This window comes from Lithobates pipiens, unplaced genomic scaffold (assembly GCF_037356315.1).
Source record: "Lithobates pipiens isolate NorthernLeopardFrog02 unplaced genomic scaffold, aLitPip1_a1.2 Scaffold_23, whole genome shotgun sequence".
Classification (NCBI taxonomy): Eukaryota; Metazoa; Chordata; class Amphibia; order Anura; family Ranidae; genus Lithobates; species Lithobates pipiens.
Window position 1 is genome coordinate 258493982 of NW_027507785.1, and position 20461 is coordinate 258514442.

The 20461-nt window shown below is 39.5% G+C and overlaps 1 protein-coding gene across 1 annotated transcript in view; it reads right to left on the reverse strand.

Annotated features, from left to right (window-relative positions):
• Positions 1 to 1228: 1228 nt before the first annotated feature.
• The window catches only part of LOC143928284 (ranaspumin-like), a 38622-nt gene continuing 19389 nt past the window's right edge, over positions 1229 to 20461 (reverse strand). Inside the window, exons 7-15 of the mRNA XM_077453075.1 lie at positions 19174 to 19221; positions 18722 to 18766; positions 17201 to 17248; positions 16235 to 16285; positions 13703 to 13756; positions 10076 to 10147; positions 9678 to 9713; positions 5653 to 5719; positions 1229 to 1331 (exon numbers count right to left, since the gene is read on the reverse strand). Coding sequence (XP_077309201.1) covers positions 5687 to 5719; positions 9678 to 9713; positions 10076 to 10147; positions 13703 to 13756; positions 16235 to 16285; positions 17201 to 17248; positions 18722 to 18766; positions 19174 to 19221 — 387 coding nt within the window. The 3' untranslated portion in view covers positions 1229 to 1331; positions 5653 to 5686. The remainder of the gene's footprint in view (positions 1332 to 5652; positions 5720 to 9677; positions 9714 to 10075; positions 10148 to 13702; positions 13757 to 16234; positions 16286 to 17200; positions 17249 to 18721; positions 18767 to 19173; positions 19222 to 20461) is intronic.

Sequence of the window (20461 nt, forward strand, 5' to 3'; positions counted from 1 at the left end):
TTGAGGCCTACTGGAATTTGACATCTCTGCCAGTAAATATGAAATTTATTATTATTTTTTTTTCTTAATGAATTCACAACAGCACTGATCACTGTATAATTGTCAATCATCCCAAAAATGTGTCAAAAGTGTTCGCCATAATGTCGCAGTCTCGATAAAAATCGCAGATTGCCGCCATTACTATTGAAAAAAAAAAAATAATAATAATAATAAAAATGCCATAAATCTATAACTTTTGAACAAACCAGTCAATATACGCTTATTACAATTTTTATTACCAAAAATATGTAGAAGAATACATATCAGCCTAAACTGAGAAAAAAATTGCTTTTTTTTAAAAAAAAGTGGGGATATTTATTATAGCAAAAAGTACAAAATATTGTGTTTTTTTCCAAAATCGTCGCTCTTTTTTTGTTTATAGCGCAAAAAATAAAAACCACAGAGATGATCAAATACCACCAAAGAAAGCTCTATTTGTGGGAAAAAAAGGAAGTCAATTTTATTTGGGTTCAGCGCCACATGACCACGCAATTCTCAGTTAAAGCGACAAAGTGCCATATTGCAAAAAACAGTCTTGTAGGGGGTTAATGTGTATTTGAAATCTCCTTACATAACAGATTTATATACTGCTAACTTATTTATTGATGACTGCTAAGGAAGGATGCATTCACACTACAGTGCTTTTAATTGTGGGCAGATTTGCCGTGAACCTTCCCATGATTTGACAGCGCCAATGTGTGAATAACAAATCACGAGATGCGCATTCGAGATGCCGTTCGTTGTGAGTTGCCGCAATTGCAGCACAAATTATTGTGCAACAATTGTGGCAGACCCACCCCTTGATTTGAGGAGTAATTCAAATGAATGGAATCTCAAATGGCATCTCGAATCCGCAAACCGTAATTTGGCATTCACACATCAGTGCTGTCAAATTGGCAAATCTGTCTGCGATTCAAAACACTGTAGTGTGAATGCAGCCTAAGGGTAAATGCTGAGAGAGACGTTAGGCAAGATTTTAATTTTTTTTATTTAAAATCAAGGTCATTTAAATGACACCAAATTATCGTACAATAACTTATACCGAAAGCGCCAGAAGTTATCCTTCCAAAACTTTATACACCATATTCTATATAGTCTTGGTAAAAATAACACAACTGTACACAATTCATTGAATAAAGTTTATTGATTAGAGAATAAAGATAGAGTTAAGAGTTTTGTGGCACATGGAAATGTAAGAAATTCAGAAAAAAATTATTGATTTAATTTTTTTTTTTTTTTTGGATTTTTCATTCATGCTGTCCTATTTGTTACGTTTGAAGTTCAAAATGCACCTAAAAAATAAATTTAAATTAGCCATATCAATAAACAAATAAATATAATGCATTCAGTAGTGCAGCATTAAGAATACTTTATGTGTATCTCTTATATGCACATAAAAACATGACAAGAAGAATATACAGAGTTGGAGATATGACTCTGGGAAGTGTTTTGATCAGTAATTGGATTAAATTCAATACATTTAAAAGTGTATGTCTTGTTAACAATATACAGTAATATGTATGAGAAAGAACCTCTTAGTCTTATAACACTGCATCTATTCATATGAGATATTATTGAAATATTTGCTCCTCTGGAAATTCATGAATATTGAATCCAAAACCCTCTTCATCATCAATCTCCCAAAAAAATAAATACCTTGTCAGAAAAGACAGTGGAGGCTGTACATCAAAGTACTGAACTGACAATTTAGCACGGTTCTCCAGCCTACAGACCTAGTAAGTGACGGAGTCATTGTCTATGGAGGCAATGAAGTCTATGCATTTTGTTGTAGAATGTGGTGTTGGTGACCACAAGTGTGATGGTGTCTAAAGTGTTGTGTACCGGAGCTTATAAAAGACACGAAACTGAAAATCTTTATGGTCAATGGCATCACTGATGGGATCCAAGAAGAAAATCATGAGTATTTATTACCCTACTCCATCTCTGCTCTACTCATCCCCTGCTGTGGTTCTCCTATTCTGGCCACCACTCACTCATCAGATTTGTGTCACTTTCTCTATCCTATGAAATTACCAGGCCTTTTGGCCTCCCCTTTCCTTTCTTTTATCATATACATCACTGTACGTGTTTCTCTTCCTTTTACCCCCAGATGTCCCCTCTTCCTCCTCAATACCATGAGGCATTTCCAAGGCATTAGTAATTGTCTCATATTTTGTGCCACCCTGCTTAGAAACCAAATCTGATTTACACTGAGTAGGTCAACCTGTTTGACCAGGTGCAATGCTCTCACCCAAATCCAGCACAACCCCAAGTCCTGTGATACTGGCATCACCTAGAGGAATTAATCTTTTTTTTGCTTTCTGGTTTCAAATGACTCTTCTTTTGGAAGCTGCCCTGGCTTGATGTCACAATGTCATAGTCTGGTGGCTTCCCTGCAACTGTAAGCACGAATATGTGATGTGCTGAACAAAGATGACTATTGTGGAAGTATGAGACTATTCAATGTCTGGAAATAAGAAGAAAGAGCTACTATGTGCTGCATGTGCAGTCTGCTCATCAATACTGCTCCTACTACCTCCCTCACCATTTTTGGTCGTTTGGATTGTAAGTAGCGTGAACATTGGCTTAACCTCTGAAGTGGTAATGTCAAAAATATATTTTTGGGCAGCATAGTAACTAGCACTGATCTCACAAACTCTAGCAGAACAATGAGTGCAAATTCTACTACAAAGTGTTTTAAAGACAATGTCAGAACCTGAATATAAAACAGTCACATGGGGGTTGATTTAATAAAACTGGAGTGTACAGAATCTGGTGAAACTGTGCGTGGTAGCCAATCAGCTTCTAACTTCAGCTTGTTCAATTAAGCTTTGAAAAAATTTAAGCTGATTGGTTTCTAGTGCTGCACCAGATTTTGCACTCTCCGGTTTTAGTAAATCAACTCCATCGTTTTTAGATATAAAGAACCCTTTTTGCCAATCAGTGCTGCTTCAAATACACTAAGATCTTATGAAAAGTGTCAGCAACGGGCTCTAATACAGCATGCAATGCAAGAGGAACAACTATTTTTGCATGAATAGTTGATTTTTTTACAGCAATGAGTTCAAAAAGATGATATCAGCTTTTAGCTATAAAACAACCAGCTCAGGACAGCCCATGGTGGTATACTATGCATGAGAGTACTGGGTGGAGAGAACTAGTGCTAGACTGGAACTCAGTTGGCCAGGAGAAATACCAGAAATCAACAGTTTAGATCATTAATACAAACTCAGACATCTAAGTCATGCACCTAAAGGTATCACTTTAAAAAGTTGTTTGTACAAAGTTACTGCATTGCTAACTGCATAAATACAGGTATCATTTCACATTTATTGATGGAATCTGAGAGTAAGCATTCATTAAAATAAAGTTTCAAACCTTATCATGTTCTGATATTGGAATCTTTGTTAAAGGGAACTTATGTCTCCAATACTTACCTCTGCTCCAATGTTGTCCAGGAACTCCCTCACCAGCAATGACATCCTCACCTGGTCTTCTACAATGTTTGCCATCTTCAATCACGTGATTGGCTGGGCCAGGATGATGTAATTCCCACACACATGCACAGGCATGAATTATTTTCAGCACTGAGGAATGCTGAGGAAGTACACTGAGCTGTACATTCAAAGGAAGTTTGTGAGCAGGCAGGAATGTTTTATAGAAGAAGAGACATAGTGGGGGAAATTTACTAAAATTGCTGTACACAGAATCTGGTGCAGCTGTGCATAGCAACCAATCAGCTTCTAAGTTTTATTGTCAAAGCTTAAAGAGTAACTCCCCTTTTGTTGAGGAAAAAAAAAACATTTCCCTCTGGGTGATCTATGTATATTGCAGGGATTTTAACAAACTTTGTTGCAGATTCCTACCTTTTGTTGTTCTGAGTAAATTGCTATTTGTTTGTGTCTGTATGAAATCTGTATGGAAGCAGTTTTGTAAATGTCAATCAGCTGCTGCACCTGCAGAACTCTAATGAGGAAGGCTGCAGGGTCTACATCCCTTTAACACAATTTCCCTTTGAGAGTTTCACACAGAAAATTACCTATCTGTTGCAGGGAATGCTCATAATCTAACTTGTGTCTTAGAACAGATGTCTGGTAAAGTCAGTGAGCCAATCACACAATCAGGAAATTACATTTCTTGGGGGCGTTCTGTACACCATCTGTGCACAGAACACCTCCAGGTAGCCATATTGCATTTTACAGAAAATTTCAGTGCTGTAGATTGAAAGGGAAAGGTCAGTTTTAATAACATTCAATTACAACATGACTTGTGTCACAACTATATATGCTATATTATTTTTTTTATCTGTTTTTTCCCCCAAAAAGTGGAGCTACCCTTTAAATGAACATGCTTAAATTAGAAGCTGATTACTATGCACAGCTGCACCAGATTATGTGTGTCCCAGTTTAGTAAATCTCCCCCCAGTATGTCTCTGCAATAAAAAGTCTGGATGCTGGCAAATATTTATTCAGGGTAAAGAGATAGATGACCTCTCTGATGCATTGTTACTTACCTTCATCACTCCACCTACCCTCAACCACTTAAGCTGCTATCAGCCAGTGAAAATCTCCTGTGCTTATGGGTATGAGGGATGTGACCTTCTACAGCAGGCATATACAATTAGCGGACCTCCAGCTGTTGCATAACTACAAGTTTCATCATGCCTCTGCCTCTGGGTGTCATGCTTGTGGTTGTCAGAATCTTGCTATGCCACGTGGGAATTGTAGTTCTGCAACAGCTGGAGGTCCGCTAATTGCATATCCCTGTTCTACAGTTACAGTGCTTGGGTCTAGCAATGAATCATTACAGAGGAGTGATGTCACTGCTCCCCCTAGTGTCAGACATGGAGGATTGCGGAGCCAGCTGTGATAGAGGAAGAAGTGGAGAGGGAGGCAAGGTGAGTATCAGTGTGTTGGGGAAGTCCCTTTGCATAGCAAATGTCACTTTGCCCTGAATGGATATTGTGACAGTTTGTCTTTAAGTATATTATTTTATTAGGGTTTGAGGGGAACAATTAGATGATGATAGGAACTTCCGCTGATCAGAACCCCCCCCCCCCCCCCCCCCGGTGTCACAACTGGCACCTTTCAGGGGGGAGGGGGGTGCAGATACCTGTCAAAGACATGTACCCACAGGAGTCTATGCCTCTTCCTGTCCCTGCGCGCTGTCTGCTGGGAAACACACGGGTCCCAGAGACAGCGCGGACAATTCCTATTGCACTACACGACTCGCGCATGCGCAGTAGGGAACCGGGAAGTGAAGCCGCTTCGCTTTACTTCCTGATTCCCTCACCTAGAATGGTGGCGGCAGCAGCTGAGAGCCGAGCGATCGATCGGCCTCGGCTGCCGGCATCGCTGGACCCTTGGACAGGTAAGTGTCCATTTATTAAAAGTCAGCAGCTGCAGTATTTGTAGCTGCTGGCTTTTAATATTTTTTTTCCGCAGTGCAGTCCCGCTTTAAATACCAAGTCAGCATTAGCAGTCCTCATATTTCTGACCTCACAGGTTCCCGTAAGATGAAATGTCTGATTTAATTATTAAGTCCATTTCTCTTATTTCCTTGCAGTAAAATCCTGGTAGATGTATTAAATAATATATATAATAATAAACCTACCACATGGTAATTAATTCAGTACGTAGTTTCCAGCCTAAATTCCTATAGGGATTGGTGGAGGTTCGATCTTGGGAAGAAAAAAAAAATATATATATATAAACATTAACTGTTGATAGAAAACCATATTTCTTCATGTCCGGCTTGCAAAATATGGGCTGTTAAAATATACATAGTTTAAGCAAACAGTTTTTTTCCCTTTGGGATAAAGGTTCTACATAAATAAAAATGTGATCATTGCATGCACCCCTGTCAGTGTTATATGGGTTGTTTCAATCCTCTAACTGCTACATCTGTAGGATAGCTTGTTATGTTGAAAATTAACAGATTTACTAGCAAGATCACCTGATGAAAATAAAGGAAAGAAATTCTAAAAAAAAAAACGAATGCAACCATTACATTTGGGAATTGGTAAGCTGCAATACAATATATGTTTTCTTTTGCGTTTAATAGCACTTTAATTCAGAATACTAGATGTTACTGAAAGATTTTGGCAGAATGATAGCATGGTCAGTTAAATAGCAAATTAATGTTATTATAGCATTAAGCACATAAACCAAGGGAATTGCATTGCCCTTTATTGATTAAGGCAGTAGTTATGCTTTATGATCACATTTTAGGTACTATTGTTTAATAAAGACAAGAAACTGAATACAGAGGCAGGCAACAAAACACATAAAGGTTTTGCACTGGTGGCAGTGCATACTGCCCTCTGAAAAGCGATTTGCAGTGGATCACTTTTCCAAGGGTGGTATAGCAGTGACTGGCAGGCAATCCTGCTACCTCCCGAATGTCTGTTTTTTTATATCAAAGGAGGGTAGTTGTATTAAAAACTGCACAGCAATCATAAGTAAAGCATTGGGCCCACGATTGCAGAGGGCTCACATTGACCTCAACAGTACAGTTCACAGGCGATGTCAACTGTAAGCTGAGTTAAAATGGCCACAGCCACAGCATGTGTACACCCCCTATTTGGCTACAATGTTATTATTTAGGTGGGAGGCCAGGGGAGTGGTTAAACCGCAGCTTAACATTCTATTTTTACTGCCGCCCGGATAAAAAAGCTCTAAAAGATATGGAAAATTGTACCGTGAACTAGACTAGAAAATGCATTTCCTGGAGAAAATGCGTGGGAATGCTGAATAGCATCAAAACTGCCCTATCATATTGCCCCCATCAAAACTGCCCATCATATTCCTCTATTATAAATCAGGTCATGGTGCGTCTGTGCTCTCCTCCACTGCCCATCACTGTGTATAAGAAGTGTTGGTAACCATGGAAACAAAATAGACAACAAAAGTCTGGATGCCCTAAATTTAATGATATTTTCTGAAATGATCACTAAACTTAAACAGCTTTTTCACAAAAACTGTAAAAGATATCAAATTGAAAAGATATAGCCAGATAGCCGAATATGTTGTGAACATTTAAAGTTTGTTTGGCGTCTGTAGGTGAAAGTATAAAGGAGCTGAAACTTTTGGCAGCGGAAGATTTTAAGGATTAAGAGCATGCTCTCATTGACTTAAATGTTAAAAAAAAGTGTTAAAAAGCTTAATATTTTAAAAAGTATAAATAGTAGGAAAAAAGTTGAAGAAGTGCACACATCAGCTGAAAGAGCTGAACATTTTAAAAGTTGAATGGCTTTAATAGCTGAAAGTATGCAGATGTTACGCAGAGCCAAAATTAAAAAGATGATGATGATGATTAATAAATATAAAAAACGAATAACAATAGTGGGACTGCTGAAGCATTCCCCCTAAATATTGGACACTTGAGTATCCTTGGCTTGAAAAAAATGTTGGGAGTAATTTAAGTAAAACATTTATATATGTCAAAAGTGAAAAAAAACACATTGGTGAATTCCTTTTTTATTATAAGGACTTTACAATGTACAAGGGGACATCCGTTGTGTATGGAGGAAAGGAGATTTTATCATTCGTTTATAAAGAATTTCTTTACAGTAAGGGTGTAAGCTGTGTAATGCTTTACTGTATGAATAATAATGACATGAAAATTGAATTTAAAAAAAGAATAAATGATATTCTTGCAACTACAAAAGTCAAAACTAACGGCAGTAATATTTTGGCCCAGGGATTTGATCCAACTCTGAACCAATTCTGTAGGAGCTGATAAAGTTTGTATTTGATAGGCATCAGGTTTGTTTCATTTAATCCAGGGCCAGAGCTGTTTTTGCACTTTTTTGCACACATTTAAAAAATTTTAGGCCTTAAGATTAGTTAAAACCCCCAAAGAATTTTCTATAAACAGAGAATCTGGAGAACAAAATAGTGGTAGCTCCAATTTTTTATGTCACACAACATTAGCACAAAGGTTTATCAAATGCAAATTTTCCGTAAAAATACATATATAAAGTTGTACACTACAGTTAAGTATTCTCTGCATTAAGGTAAAAAGCATTTCATGATCATGTCCCCCCAGTCCCATGAAATACCTGAATTCTATCTTGATCCAGCACTGCTCTCTCTCTCTCTCTTTTATTTTAGTTCACACAAATGCAATATATTACCCAATCTTCTGGTAAAATATAAAAGATTTGATGTGTGTATGTGTGTGTGTGTGTGTGTGTGTGTGTGTATACAAAACCCCCTGCTGATACCAACATATGCCACATGTTGTTGGCAGTAAAGGGGTTAAACATGAATGTAAAATGAATCTGAATTTATATATTGAATGCTGTCGTTATGTATAATAAAGCCAAATGTTAGCCTTCTGTCACTTTAAATCAGGATGGTCCAAACAAACTATCACCTTCACTAAGAGATGGACCAGCTGGAAGTCCTGTATAAACTGTATGTGGCATCAGATTCATATAGTATATAGCGTTGTGTTCAGGCAGTGCAAAAGGGACTTTCCATCAGGCTCCTGGAACAAAATTGAATTTAGCTGAGCATTGCTTTGTATTTTCTGAGTACAAAGCTCCCTGAGATTGGTTGGGGTGAAGATCATGACATCATCAGCCTGCCTCTCCACCACTGGCAATCAGAGGAAGCCTTCTATTCATTCAGAAAATACAAAGTTTCATGTGAATAGCTGAGCAGCACTCATCCAAACTCAATTTTGTTCCGGGAGTGGGATAGGAAGTCCTAGCACTGCTGCTGGAACACAGCGCTGTATACTGTATATAACTGATGCTTCATACAGTTTATACAGCGCTGACAGTGTGTGGATCTGTTAGTTAAGATAATGGTTTGCTTAGGCCTGCTTGATCCAAACTAATTATTTTAAAGTGAGAGAAAGCTGGGGTTAGGCTTTAACACTTTGCTGGTTTCAATATAAGTCATTTTCATGACAGTATTCTTTTCATGACCCTAAGGCTGCATTCACACTAAAAAGTTTTGAATGACGGGCAGATTTGCCATGAATCTGCCTGGGATTTGAAAGTGCTGATGTGTGAATGACAAAATTTGCAGAGTCGCACCACGATTTGAGGTGTCATTCAAATGAATGGCAACTCAAATGCGAGTCCCACAATTTGTCATCCACAAATCGGCCCTTTTAAATCGCAGGCAGATTCGTGGCAAATGCGCCCGCAATTCAAAATGCTGTAGTGTGAATGCAGCCTTAAGCAGGGCAGACACAGACAATAAACCCTTGTGAGGGGTCTGATTTAGGAGATCAGCATATTTGTGTATTAGTAGCTAGTGTATCTTTAGAAATTAGAATTATTGACAGATTAGATTTAGAGATTTCTACAGAGTTATGGAGAAGATTTGGTTTAGACCAGAGTAGTTCTGTGTAGGTGTAGTGGAATGTAATAGTTAACATAAAGGTTGAACAAAATACATTTTTCACCCTCACTTATAACGCAATTGTTATTGTTAGAGTGAACTTTATCTTTGATCACTACTTACTGTTGCTGTAGATAATTTGCACTTAAAGAAATGATTATACTTTGTATATGTATATGATATAGCCAAACCCAAAAGAATCTCAAAATACTGGAAATACTATTTGAAAGACAGCATATTGAAAACCCGTATTTACAAAGGAATGCATTCCAAACTTACCAGGAGACATAATGCACTGCTAACCACTGGGACTTTCTATAATAAATATCAAACAAGATAAAATAAATATCAAATAAATATCAAACAAACAATATCAAACACACTGTGGTAAAGCTATTTAATAAGAGAAATATTGTATTTATACTGTTACATTTTTGCAGCTGTAAACAACATAATAAAGAGGTTACAAGTTTCTTTTTCCTTTAGCTGTAAAGTAGTTTAATTTTTATTCAGGAAGGTGAAATTTTTATTCAGGAAAATATAACTTAAAAAGTGTTCTTCGATTCCTGGCTGCTTTTCTCAATCCCACTATACAGTTCACCCAATGTAATTAGCTGTATACAGCAGAATGAGGAATGAATATACAGTATAAATCACAAACCAACAAAACATTTTACCCCAGTAAGAAGGAGTAGCTCTCCAACCAGTCCCTGAAGATGTTCCTGACTGAGTGCTCCCAGGGATAGTTCCTTAAATAAAACAAATAAATTAGTGAAATCCTAAAACTGTTTTAGAGGTTAATACAAAGTATAATATTTTAACATGTTTACAGCTTTACATCTTTGCTGTATATTTAAAAAAAAATTTTAATATTTAATTATAATTGCTATGATTTTTTGGAGAATTATTTACGGCATTAACTTTGGCATTGTTAGTGCAGTGGTGCTCTGTCTTGGAGCTTTTACTAATTCTTGTTGTGACAGTAGGAAAAAGGTTGTTAAAGAATGACTAATGAAGGTAAAGATATTTCCATTTACTCTACTGAAAAGTACCAAGGGGGAATGAAAAAGACAGTTATGTAATTTACAGAGACATCCGAAAACTGTAATTTTAACAATCTGCTGGAGGGAGCAGTTAAGTCTTTTTCAAAGCTTTCTTGCCATAAGCAATTTGCTAAATTTTCCTCCTTAAACTGCCCATGCCATTCAAAAACAATAGTTTTTTTTCATGGAATTATCACCATAAGCTTGTTGTAACAAAGCTAAATTTTTATTTGCACTTTTGCCAATTTCCATGCAAAATTTGATGTTAAAGCGGGATTCCACCCTAAAGTGGAACCTCCGCTGATCGGAACCCTCCCCCCCTCCGGTGTCACAATTGACACCTTTCAGGGGGGAGGGGGGTGGAGATACCTGTCAAAGACAGGTATTTACACCCACTTCCGGGCATAGACTCCCGTGGGAGTCTACGCCATTTCCTGCCCTGCCGCGCTGTCTGCTGGGACACACACGGGACCCAGTGACAGCGCAGAGATTTCCTATTGCGCGGCGCAACTCGCGCATGCGCAGTAGGGAACCGGGAAGTGAAGCCGATTCGCTTCACTTCCTGATTCCCTCACCTAGAATGGTGGCAGCAGCAGCCGAGGGCCGAACGATCGATCGGCCTCGGCTGCCGGCATCGCTGGAACCCGGGACAGGTGAGTGTCCATTTATTAAAAGTCAGCAGCTGTAGTATTTATAGCTGCTGGCTTTTAATTTTTTTTTTTTTGGTGGAATCCCTCTTTAATCCACTGCTCCAGATTCCTGCAACTCATTTTCTGCCAACAGCGCAATGCACACAAGTACCGTATATATTCACGTATAGGCTGACCCGAATATAAGCTGGGGCACCTACTTTTACCACAAAAAACTGGGAAAATTTATTGACTCGAGTATAAGCCTAGGGTGGCTCATAATATACATTCTACCAGTGCCCATGACATGCAGCCTGCCAGTGGCCATCATGCACAGTCTACCAGTGGCCATCATGTACAGCCTACCAGTGCCCATCATGTACAGCCTACCAGTTCCCATCATGTATAGCCTACCAGTGCCCATCATGTACAACCTGCCAGTGTTCATGAGGTACAGCCTGCCAGTGCCTATCATGTACAGTCTACCAGTCCCCATCAGGTACAGCTTACCAGTGCCCATGAGGTACAGCCTGCCAGTGCCTGGTAGGTGTGATGTCATGCTGTGTGTGTTAGAGCTGGATCTGAATTGCCGTGCTACTGATGTAAGGATGTCCCGCCTCCTATGACACATGGCACAAGGATTCTTAGCATTGGATCAGTGTGCCGTCCATCACAAGAGGCTGTCTAGGAGGCAGGACATCAGTGGCTGCATGGCAATTCAGATCTCTGACACACAGCATGACATCACACTACCAGGCACTGCAGAGGCTGCACATGACACTTGTGAGAGGAGCAGGAGGGAGAGGAAACTGACAGGGGCAGGTCTGGATGATACATGTGTGGCACCCAGCGGGACGGGCCAGTCCCTTTTTCGGCTCCATATTCAGGACTTTTTTTTTCCTAGGTGGGACCCTCACTCGAGTATACGCTGGGGGATGGGTTTCAGCATAAAAAATGTGCTGAAAAACTTGGCTTATACTCGAGTATATATGGTATTATTTCTTCTACTACTCTGAGTGAACTGGTCTAAAACCCAGGTGAGTGCAAGTTAGATCATGTCAGAACAAGCCATGGGAATTTTTGGGAATTTTAGTGCCACATTTCATACTGTGTGCTTACAATTCATCCACATTGGGTCTGTACACCTAAAACTGAACTGCTAGCAGAGCAGGGTGAGAATTTGCCTTATCCTCTAATCATCAGTGTTAGGTGTACTGTCTGAGGATCTGTCTTGTTCATCTTCTCCACTCCTACCCTCAGTATGACTTGTATGGCTATGAGGTCAGGTCTTGTTGGCATAATACTAAGGTTAATCAGTCATTTGCAGTAAGTGGGCACAAGGTAGTTGGCTTAGGGTGGCAGGAAGTATAAATCTCATTCTGGCTCTTAGAATAATTTAAAAAGATATAATTTCCTCAGTTTAGGGCACAGCTTATGAACCAGTTCCATATGTACTCCAATATGTACTTCAAGCATTTTTAAGGAGATGCACCCGATTGGAAAAAATAATCCATTAATAAAGCGGAGTTCCACCCAAAAATGGAACTTCCACTTTAAGTGCAGGTGACTCCCTGACATGCCACATTTTTTTGGGGGGGAGGGCGGATACCGTCTTTTTAGAGGCATCCAACTCACACTTTCTCCGGGGGCTCCGCAGCACTGGAAGGAAGTTCACCTCTCCCCCCTCCCTTCCTGCAATCATCTGGGACACATCACAGAGGGTCTTCTTGCGCTTGCATCTCTGGACCATGGGACAGGTGAGTTTCCGATTATTAAAAGTCAGCAGCTACACTTTTTGTAGCTGCTGACTTTTAATTATTTTTTTTTCACCAGAACTCCACTTCAACAGTGCAATATTTAGCAAATCAAGTCAGATATAAAACAGACCTTACCTTGTTTTTTCTAAAAACACAAGTTATTGTTTGTAAACATTTATACACAAAGGGTACTAATGATCAATGTATACTTGTCAAGGGGTGCAGTACAGGATACAGTGTTCACGGGAAGCAGGATAGGTAAGTATTTTGTTTTCTTCTTTGCAAGCACAGATCTCTTTAAGCAGCTTTTTCTTAAAGTAGAACTAAAGGCAACATTTTTTTGCATTTTGGATAGACTGAGTGAGGATTATAAACCCTGCCAGTTTTTTGCCATATGTGTCCCATTTGGGGGATTTCCCTTCAATTCCTGTCCCATAGCCAGAACAGGAAGTGAGCAGAAATCCCTCCAAAGTGAAGGAATCCCAGAATGTCAGCAGAACTAGTGTCCTCATTGGAAGAGTACCCATATTTTTCTGTTCTGATGTCAAGCCAAAATTTTAAGATTTCTTTTACTTTCGCTTTCGATGATAATGATAAAAAGGGCAAATAGAGAAAGGGGGATATCCCTGATGGGGGTACACACAGCAATAAAATCCTGACAAAACAAAAAAAAAGTTGCGTCATTAAATACTTTGTCACTTTAAGCTGAATTTTGTTAGTGCAGTTCCTATAAAGCCAGAGAAAATGTTCATTGCTTATATGCTTATGATTTTTTAATCTATAGTTTAATTCCAACAGAACCTGCTGGAGAGGTTTCAATAATTAAATTGTAAGAATGAACATTAATTTAAATACATTTTGGAGAACACTCTTACCAGAGATTCCCAATCTGTCAGTCCAAAATCACTCAAGACACATGGAAGGCGTTTCTGTTTTAAAATAGGTAAAAAGGGGTTTCATACATGTATTTTGTATCATATTATAAATATAAATTAAGCTCAAATGTGACACAGTCCAAAGGAAGTATGGTAAAACAGAAAAACAGTAAAATATATAAAAAAAAAATATTATAGCAACTTGCAGAAAAGTATACATGTTGCTATAATATATGGTCTCTGGACCCTATCTGGTAAACAGTCACAATTCAATCTCATGACTAGGGATGAGCCCGATGCTCGAATCGAACAGACGGGTGTCTGTTTGTTCTAAACTGAACCAAACATATGGGGCGTTCGTGGCAAATTTGAGCGTCGCAGAATGCCCCATAATGTACTGCGAGTTTACAGTGAATTGACATCTGATGATTGGCCAAAGCATGCACTTGACCTGCATGCTTTGGCCAATCACAGCACGCTCTGCTGTGAGAGCCATAATTGGTCAAAGGCAGGGTGCCTTTGGCCAATCATGGCTCAGGGGGCTAAGTCCACACCCTGCACTATATACAGTAAGGCTGTAAAGTGTACAGTATATAATACAGTGTATTGAAGTGGTTAAAGAGAACCCTATGACAGAATTAAGAAAATAAATGGCATGGGATCCCCCTCAAAATCCCTACCAGGCCCTTTGGGTCTGGTATATATTTTAAGGGGAACTTCACACCAATTAAAAAAAAAATGGTCCCCCCCTTCACTATCCATACCAGACCCTTATCCGAGCAAGAAGCCTGGCAGGCCAGGAAAGGGGGAATGAGCGAGTGCCTCCCTCCTCCTGAACCTTACAAGGTCACTTGCCCTCAACATGGGGAGGGGGTCAAGGGCCTCATCCCAACAACCCTGGCCTGGTGGTTGTGGGGATCTGCGGGTGGGGGGCTTATCAGAATCTGAAAGCCCCCTTAAACAAGGGGGCCCCCAGATCCCACCTCGCTATGTGAATGGGTAGGGGTACCCCGAAACATTCACCAAAAAAAGTGTCAAAAATGTAAAAAACACAAAAGACAGTTTTTTAACAACTCCTTTATTAACAAAAAAAAAAAGTGTCCCACGATGTCCACCTATCTTCAATCACGCTGCCCGACTTATCCGAAAAAATGGAAGAAAAAAAAGCTTCTCTTCGATGGGAGGTGTCCGCTGACTTCTGTCTCTTGACCATAAGCCGGTGATGTAACCGTTTAAGTCATCGGGTGGCCCCGCCCTTGCCTATGTAACAGCTGTCACAGTGAAAAAGACACCAGTTGGCGGGAGCCCTCTCATTGAGGCAGAGTTTTTTCATTTTTTTTGTTTCCTATTTTTTCTTTTTTGTGTCTGTTGGGTGGCGTGATTGAAGATGGATGGGCATCATGGAACACCTTTTTTTTTCTTTTTTAATAAGGCAATTGTCAAAAACTGTATTTTGTGTTTTTTTACGTTTTGACACTTTTTTTTGGTGAATGGCTAGGGGTACAATGTACCCCATACAAATTCGCATGGGGGAGCGGGATCTGGGGACTCCCTTGTTAAAGGGAGCTTCCAGATTCCGATAAGCCCCCACTCGCAGACCCCCACAACCACCGGGTAAGGGTTGTGGGAATGAGGCCCTTGTCCTCAAGCTGCCTGGTGTGTTCGGATAAGGGTCTGGTATGGATTTTGGGGGGGACCCCACGCCATTTTTTTTTTTACATTTTAGTGTTGAGGTACCCTTAAAATCCATACCAGACCCGAAGGGATTGATAGCAATAAAGTTAGTATGAAAAAGAAAAAGTGTAAAAACAAATTGTATAAAATTAATTTTAAAAAAACATCCCACCATGCTTATGTGCAAATGTGAATGCATACATTACTCCCACATGCATATGTAAATGGTGATTGCACCACACATGAGAGGTATTGTCGCAAACATCAAAGTGAGAGCAATAATTCTAGCACCAGACCTCCTGTGCAACTCTAAATTGGTAACCTGTAAAGGCGTTTAAAGTGTCACCTATGGAGATTTTTAAGTACCGTAGTCTGCTGCCATTCCATAGGCAGACGCTATTTTAAAGCGTGACATGTTAGGTATCTATTTATTTGACATAAGATCATCTTTCACATTATACAAAAAAATTAGGCTAACTTTACTGTTTTGTTTCCCCCCCCCCCAAAAAAATGTGTTTGAAAAAACGCTGCACAAATATTGTGTGACATAAAATATTGCAACACCCACCATTTTATTCTATAGTCTCTGCTAAAAAAAAATATATAATGCTTGGGGGTTCTAAGTAATTTTCTAGCACAAAAAGTATATTTTTACATGTAGGAGCAAAGTGTCAGAAAAGACCTGGGAAGGAGGTTGTTAAACTTAAAAGAGACATTTCAAGTAGAGCAAACTGTATATACAAAATGTATCTACACCTAGCAATCAGATTTCAACTTATTCCCATCAGTTAAGAAATGATTGTTAATTGGTTTCCATTCTTTACAATACTTTGCATTTACATTACAAAATGTTCTTACCAATATGTTTACTATGTTAGCAGCAGCACCAGTTGCACCATCTTTGTTTAACTATAAAACAGAAAATAATGACTGCAAATTAATATTTTATCCAACACAGTGCTAATAACATTCAAAAAACTTAATTATAAGATTTCTATTTTGTTTGCTGGATTTACAAAGCAAATCGATGTTAAATCTAACCCTAACCAACACATGCCTTTAAGCACCAGTGGCACTATGATCTCTATGTCTTTATTTTGAGCCAAGTCTGGCACATCCTTTTCTGGTGGATACTGTAGCTGCTACCTATTTAAAGGGAAAGAGGAAAAGAAGGATTCTGAAAGGAGACCAGTGGTGTCGAGACCCGTTAAAGGGGCAGATGAACAATAAGACCTACAAATGAGATTTTATGGGTCAAAAATAGAGGCGAGCGTGGTGTGAGCACAGAAGGTGATACACGTTTATACTTGAAGCATGAGAGTACTTTTACTTGATGAGGAGCACCAGAGCCGGACTGATCTATTGTATTTTTATAATTTTTTTAATGTTTGTTCTGCATACACTCATTTTTTAGTGATATTTATTAATATTGGTAGACAGAAAAAAAATGACAGCATATGGGACAATTGTATGTTATTGCATATATTTGAATTTGATTTTTTTTTTGTTATTTATAGCAGCACTGTACTTTATGAATTAGCATTTAACAGCCAGAATCCCTAATTCTCTGAGGATTTCATTGGAAAGATTTCTAAGCTGATGTTGCAGGGCTTTACATATGCTGTGGCCGTTGTGAGCTGGTTTGAAAACAACTCCCTTAGCTATTGAATTACAATTTTTCTTTTTTTTTTATATATGAAATGCAGTAGGGGTTTTAGGGACACACAAGGGATTTGGAAACACAATGGGATAGAATGAGTTTGGATTTAAAAAAAAAATATGTAAATAAAAAAAATTGCAGTTTCAGATAGTTTTCAATATTACCTGACAATAAAGTGCTGTCAGATCCTTTACTGCGCCCGTAGCATCAGTCTGAAATGAAATACAGCAGTTCACATAACAACTCATATCCACATGACAAACATTTATTGACAAATCACAAACAATAGCAAAACTGTTTATACCTTCATATACTGTATTCATATACTGTACTTCTCTGAATATTTTATGGCATGCTTTAGAGCTAAGCTCCAGATAAATCTATATACGTTTTCATCTGTCAAGAAGTTTGTCATTGTGTTCATGAAGTTTTGAGATGAAGGCAACCTTAGCAGACCTGACTTTTCTCATCTGTTGGTCACTAACTTTCTACTATTCTGCAGCTCTCTCTGTCAAGAAAATATTTATGAATTGTATTGACTGAATACCTGGATCAAAAAGTGTTTGTTATATCTGCATGGGATTCATCTTGATTAAAATATCATGAAGATGTATTATAATGCTCATTACCCTCTGTGATAAACCTGTAAAGCCCCGTACACACGACCGGACTTTTCAACATCCGAAGTCTGACGGAATGATTCCGGCAGACTATTCGATCGTGTGTGGGCTGCAACGGACTTTTGATTCGCAAAAGTCTGACAGACTTTAGAAATGGAACATGCTTCAAATTTTTCGGCCAGAACTCTGCCGGACCCAGTTCCTACCGAGAAATTCGCTCGTGTGTATGCTATTCCGACGGACTAAAACCGACGCTAGTGCAGCTATTGGCTACTGGCTATGAACTTCCTTATTCGAGTCGAGTCGTACGTCATCACGTTCGAATCCGTCGGAGTTTGGTGTGATTGTGTGTGGCCAAGTCCGCTCATTCGGAAAGTCCGTCAAAACTCTGCCAGAACTCCATCAGAACTCCTTCGAAAGTCTGTCGGACATAAGTCTGGTCGTGTGTACGCGGCATAAAAGTCTCTTCAGTAAAAATCTTAGGCTGTGTTTAGTATTAAACAAATATCCAAATGGTATAAAAGTTCAGATTCTGGTCCCGTAGCAAGCAATAAGTCTAAGGCCGCGTACACACGAGAGGATTGTCCGTCCAACTTAGTCCGCTGAAACGTGTTTCAGCGGACAATCCGCTCGTGTGTGGGCTTCAGCGGACTTTTTCAGCGGACAGTCTGGCGGACTAAGTCTTTCGGAATTTCCGTAATTTTGTCCGTCCAAACTTGGTTTCAGCGGACAGTCCGCTCGTGTGTAGGCAAGTTGGACGGACTAAGTATGGCGCATGCTCAGAAAGGATTTACACGGCCGAAGGTTGCATTGCAGTGTATTGGACGTCGTATTTCTAGTCCCGTCGTACGTGCTGTACACGTCATCGCGCAAGCTTTCAGCGGACTGTCTGTTCATCGTGTGTGGTCAAGTCCGTTCATTCAAAAGTTGGACGGACTGTCTGTCGGATTGTCTGATGAACTTAGTTGGCCAGACAATCCGCCCGTGTGTACGCGGCCTAAGTGTCATTATACAATCTATTATGTCTGCCATTTCTAATTTACAGGTGATATTATATATACATACCCTAAGGGCTTCCTCCAGGCATTTCGATTTTAAAAGTTTCCCTCCCTGTTGAAGAATATTATTTCTAATTAGTATATATGGCTAATTAAAGTTTATACATAAATAAATCATGTACATTTTCATATAATACAGGAAACAGAGAAAAGCATAGGTAAAACACCATTTATTTAATATAATATAAGAAAACATAGTGCTTCCTCATATTGTTGTGTTTAATAAATGATATATGTTTTACATGAGCAGCGTGGCTGATTTCTTCTTCAAAGGGTTGTGATGGTCTCATAGATAAAAGGCTAATTTTTGTTATAGTCACACATATTTCAGTGAGATAATATACTACATTTTATAAATGGTTCTTGTTACTTGCCTAATTAATTAATCTTAATTTACTCAGCAATACACTGGTAAATTTTGCTTAACATAGTAAACAAAATAAAATGTTTTGATCTTACCACTGTACAAACAGCCGTAAACGTGGTTTGATCTAGTTTGAGTGATGCCTAAAAAACAAAAGACCAAAAAAGATCATTAGTATATTTCTTTACAAACATTATAGTGAGGCTTGTACTCTGTCCTCATAGGCTTCAATGGGCTGTCTGCATGCTCCCCCTAGTGGCTCAATCTGCATCAACACACATCCCATTCAGAGACTGCTGGTCTAAATGCCATGTGAATGAGACTTAAAGCGGAGTTCCATCGAAAAAAAAAAAATTAAAGTCAGCAGCTACAAGAAGTGTAGCTACTGACTTTTAATAATCGGACACTCACCTGCCCCATGGTCTAGCGATGCGTACGTACGAAGCCCCGCTCCTCCCCCCTTCTCTGCGCGGTGCCAGCATCACTACTGTGGGCAGGAGCCGCGCTGCACACTGTGATTGGCCAGGCAATCTTCTGGGACCTGTCCCAGAAGATTGCAGGGAGGGAGGGGGGAGAGGTGACTTCCAGTGCCGCGGAGCCCCGGGAGGAAGAGCAGGATGCCTCTAAAAAGAGGGTACCCACTCCCCCCTCCCCAAAACTTGAGATGCCAAATGTGGCATGTCAGGGAGTCACCGTCACTTAAAGCGGAAATTCCATTTTTGGGTGGGACTCCTCTTTAAAACAGAAAAAAATATTCTTTCCCAGGGACAATAATATTACAGTTGGCTTTGTACCCCGATCATCGATTTGTCCCCCTTTGCAAGAGTATGTCAGCTACGTGGCTCTTTCTCATCAGTCTCAGATTTGTTATCTTACTTTCTTCAGACAGGTTGTCTTTATATTGGATTTACTAATGGAATAGAGACGGTTTACATAGCAAATTAAATGTTGCCTCAGCTTAACCCCCCTGACGGTATTCCCGAGTCTGGCTCGGGGTGGAATTTTTATACCAAAAGCGGTAACCCCGAGCCAGACTCGGGACTGCATCGCTGGATCCAGGAGGAGGTTTACTTACCTTCTCCCTCGGATCCAGCGTTGTCTCCCCGCTGTACGAGCGAGCCGTGTCTCGCTCGATCTATCACATCGCCGATCTCCGTTCCCTGTGAGCGTTGCGACGCACGGGGACGGAGATCGGCGCCAAATTCAAAAAGTGAAACACACAGTATACATACAGTATAATGTAATCTTACAGATTACATTGCTGTATGTAAATATTTCACACCCCCTTTGTCCCTAGTGGTCTGCCCAGTGTCCTGCATGCAGTTTTATATTATAAAAACTGTTCTTTATGCCTGGAAACTGGAGATTGTCCATAGCAACCAA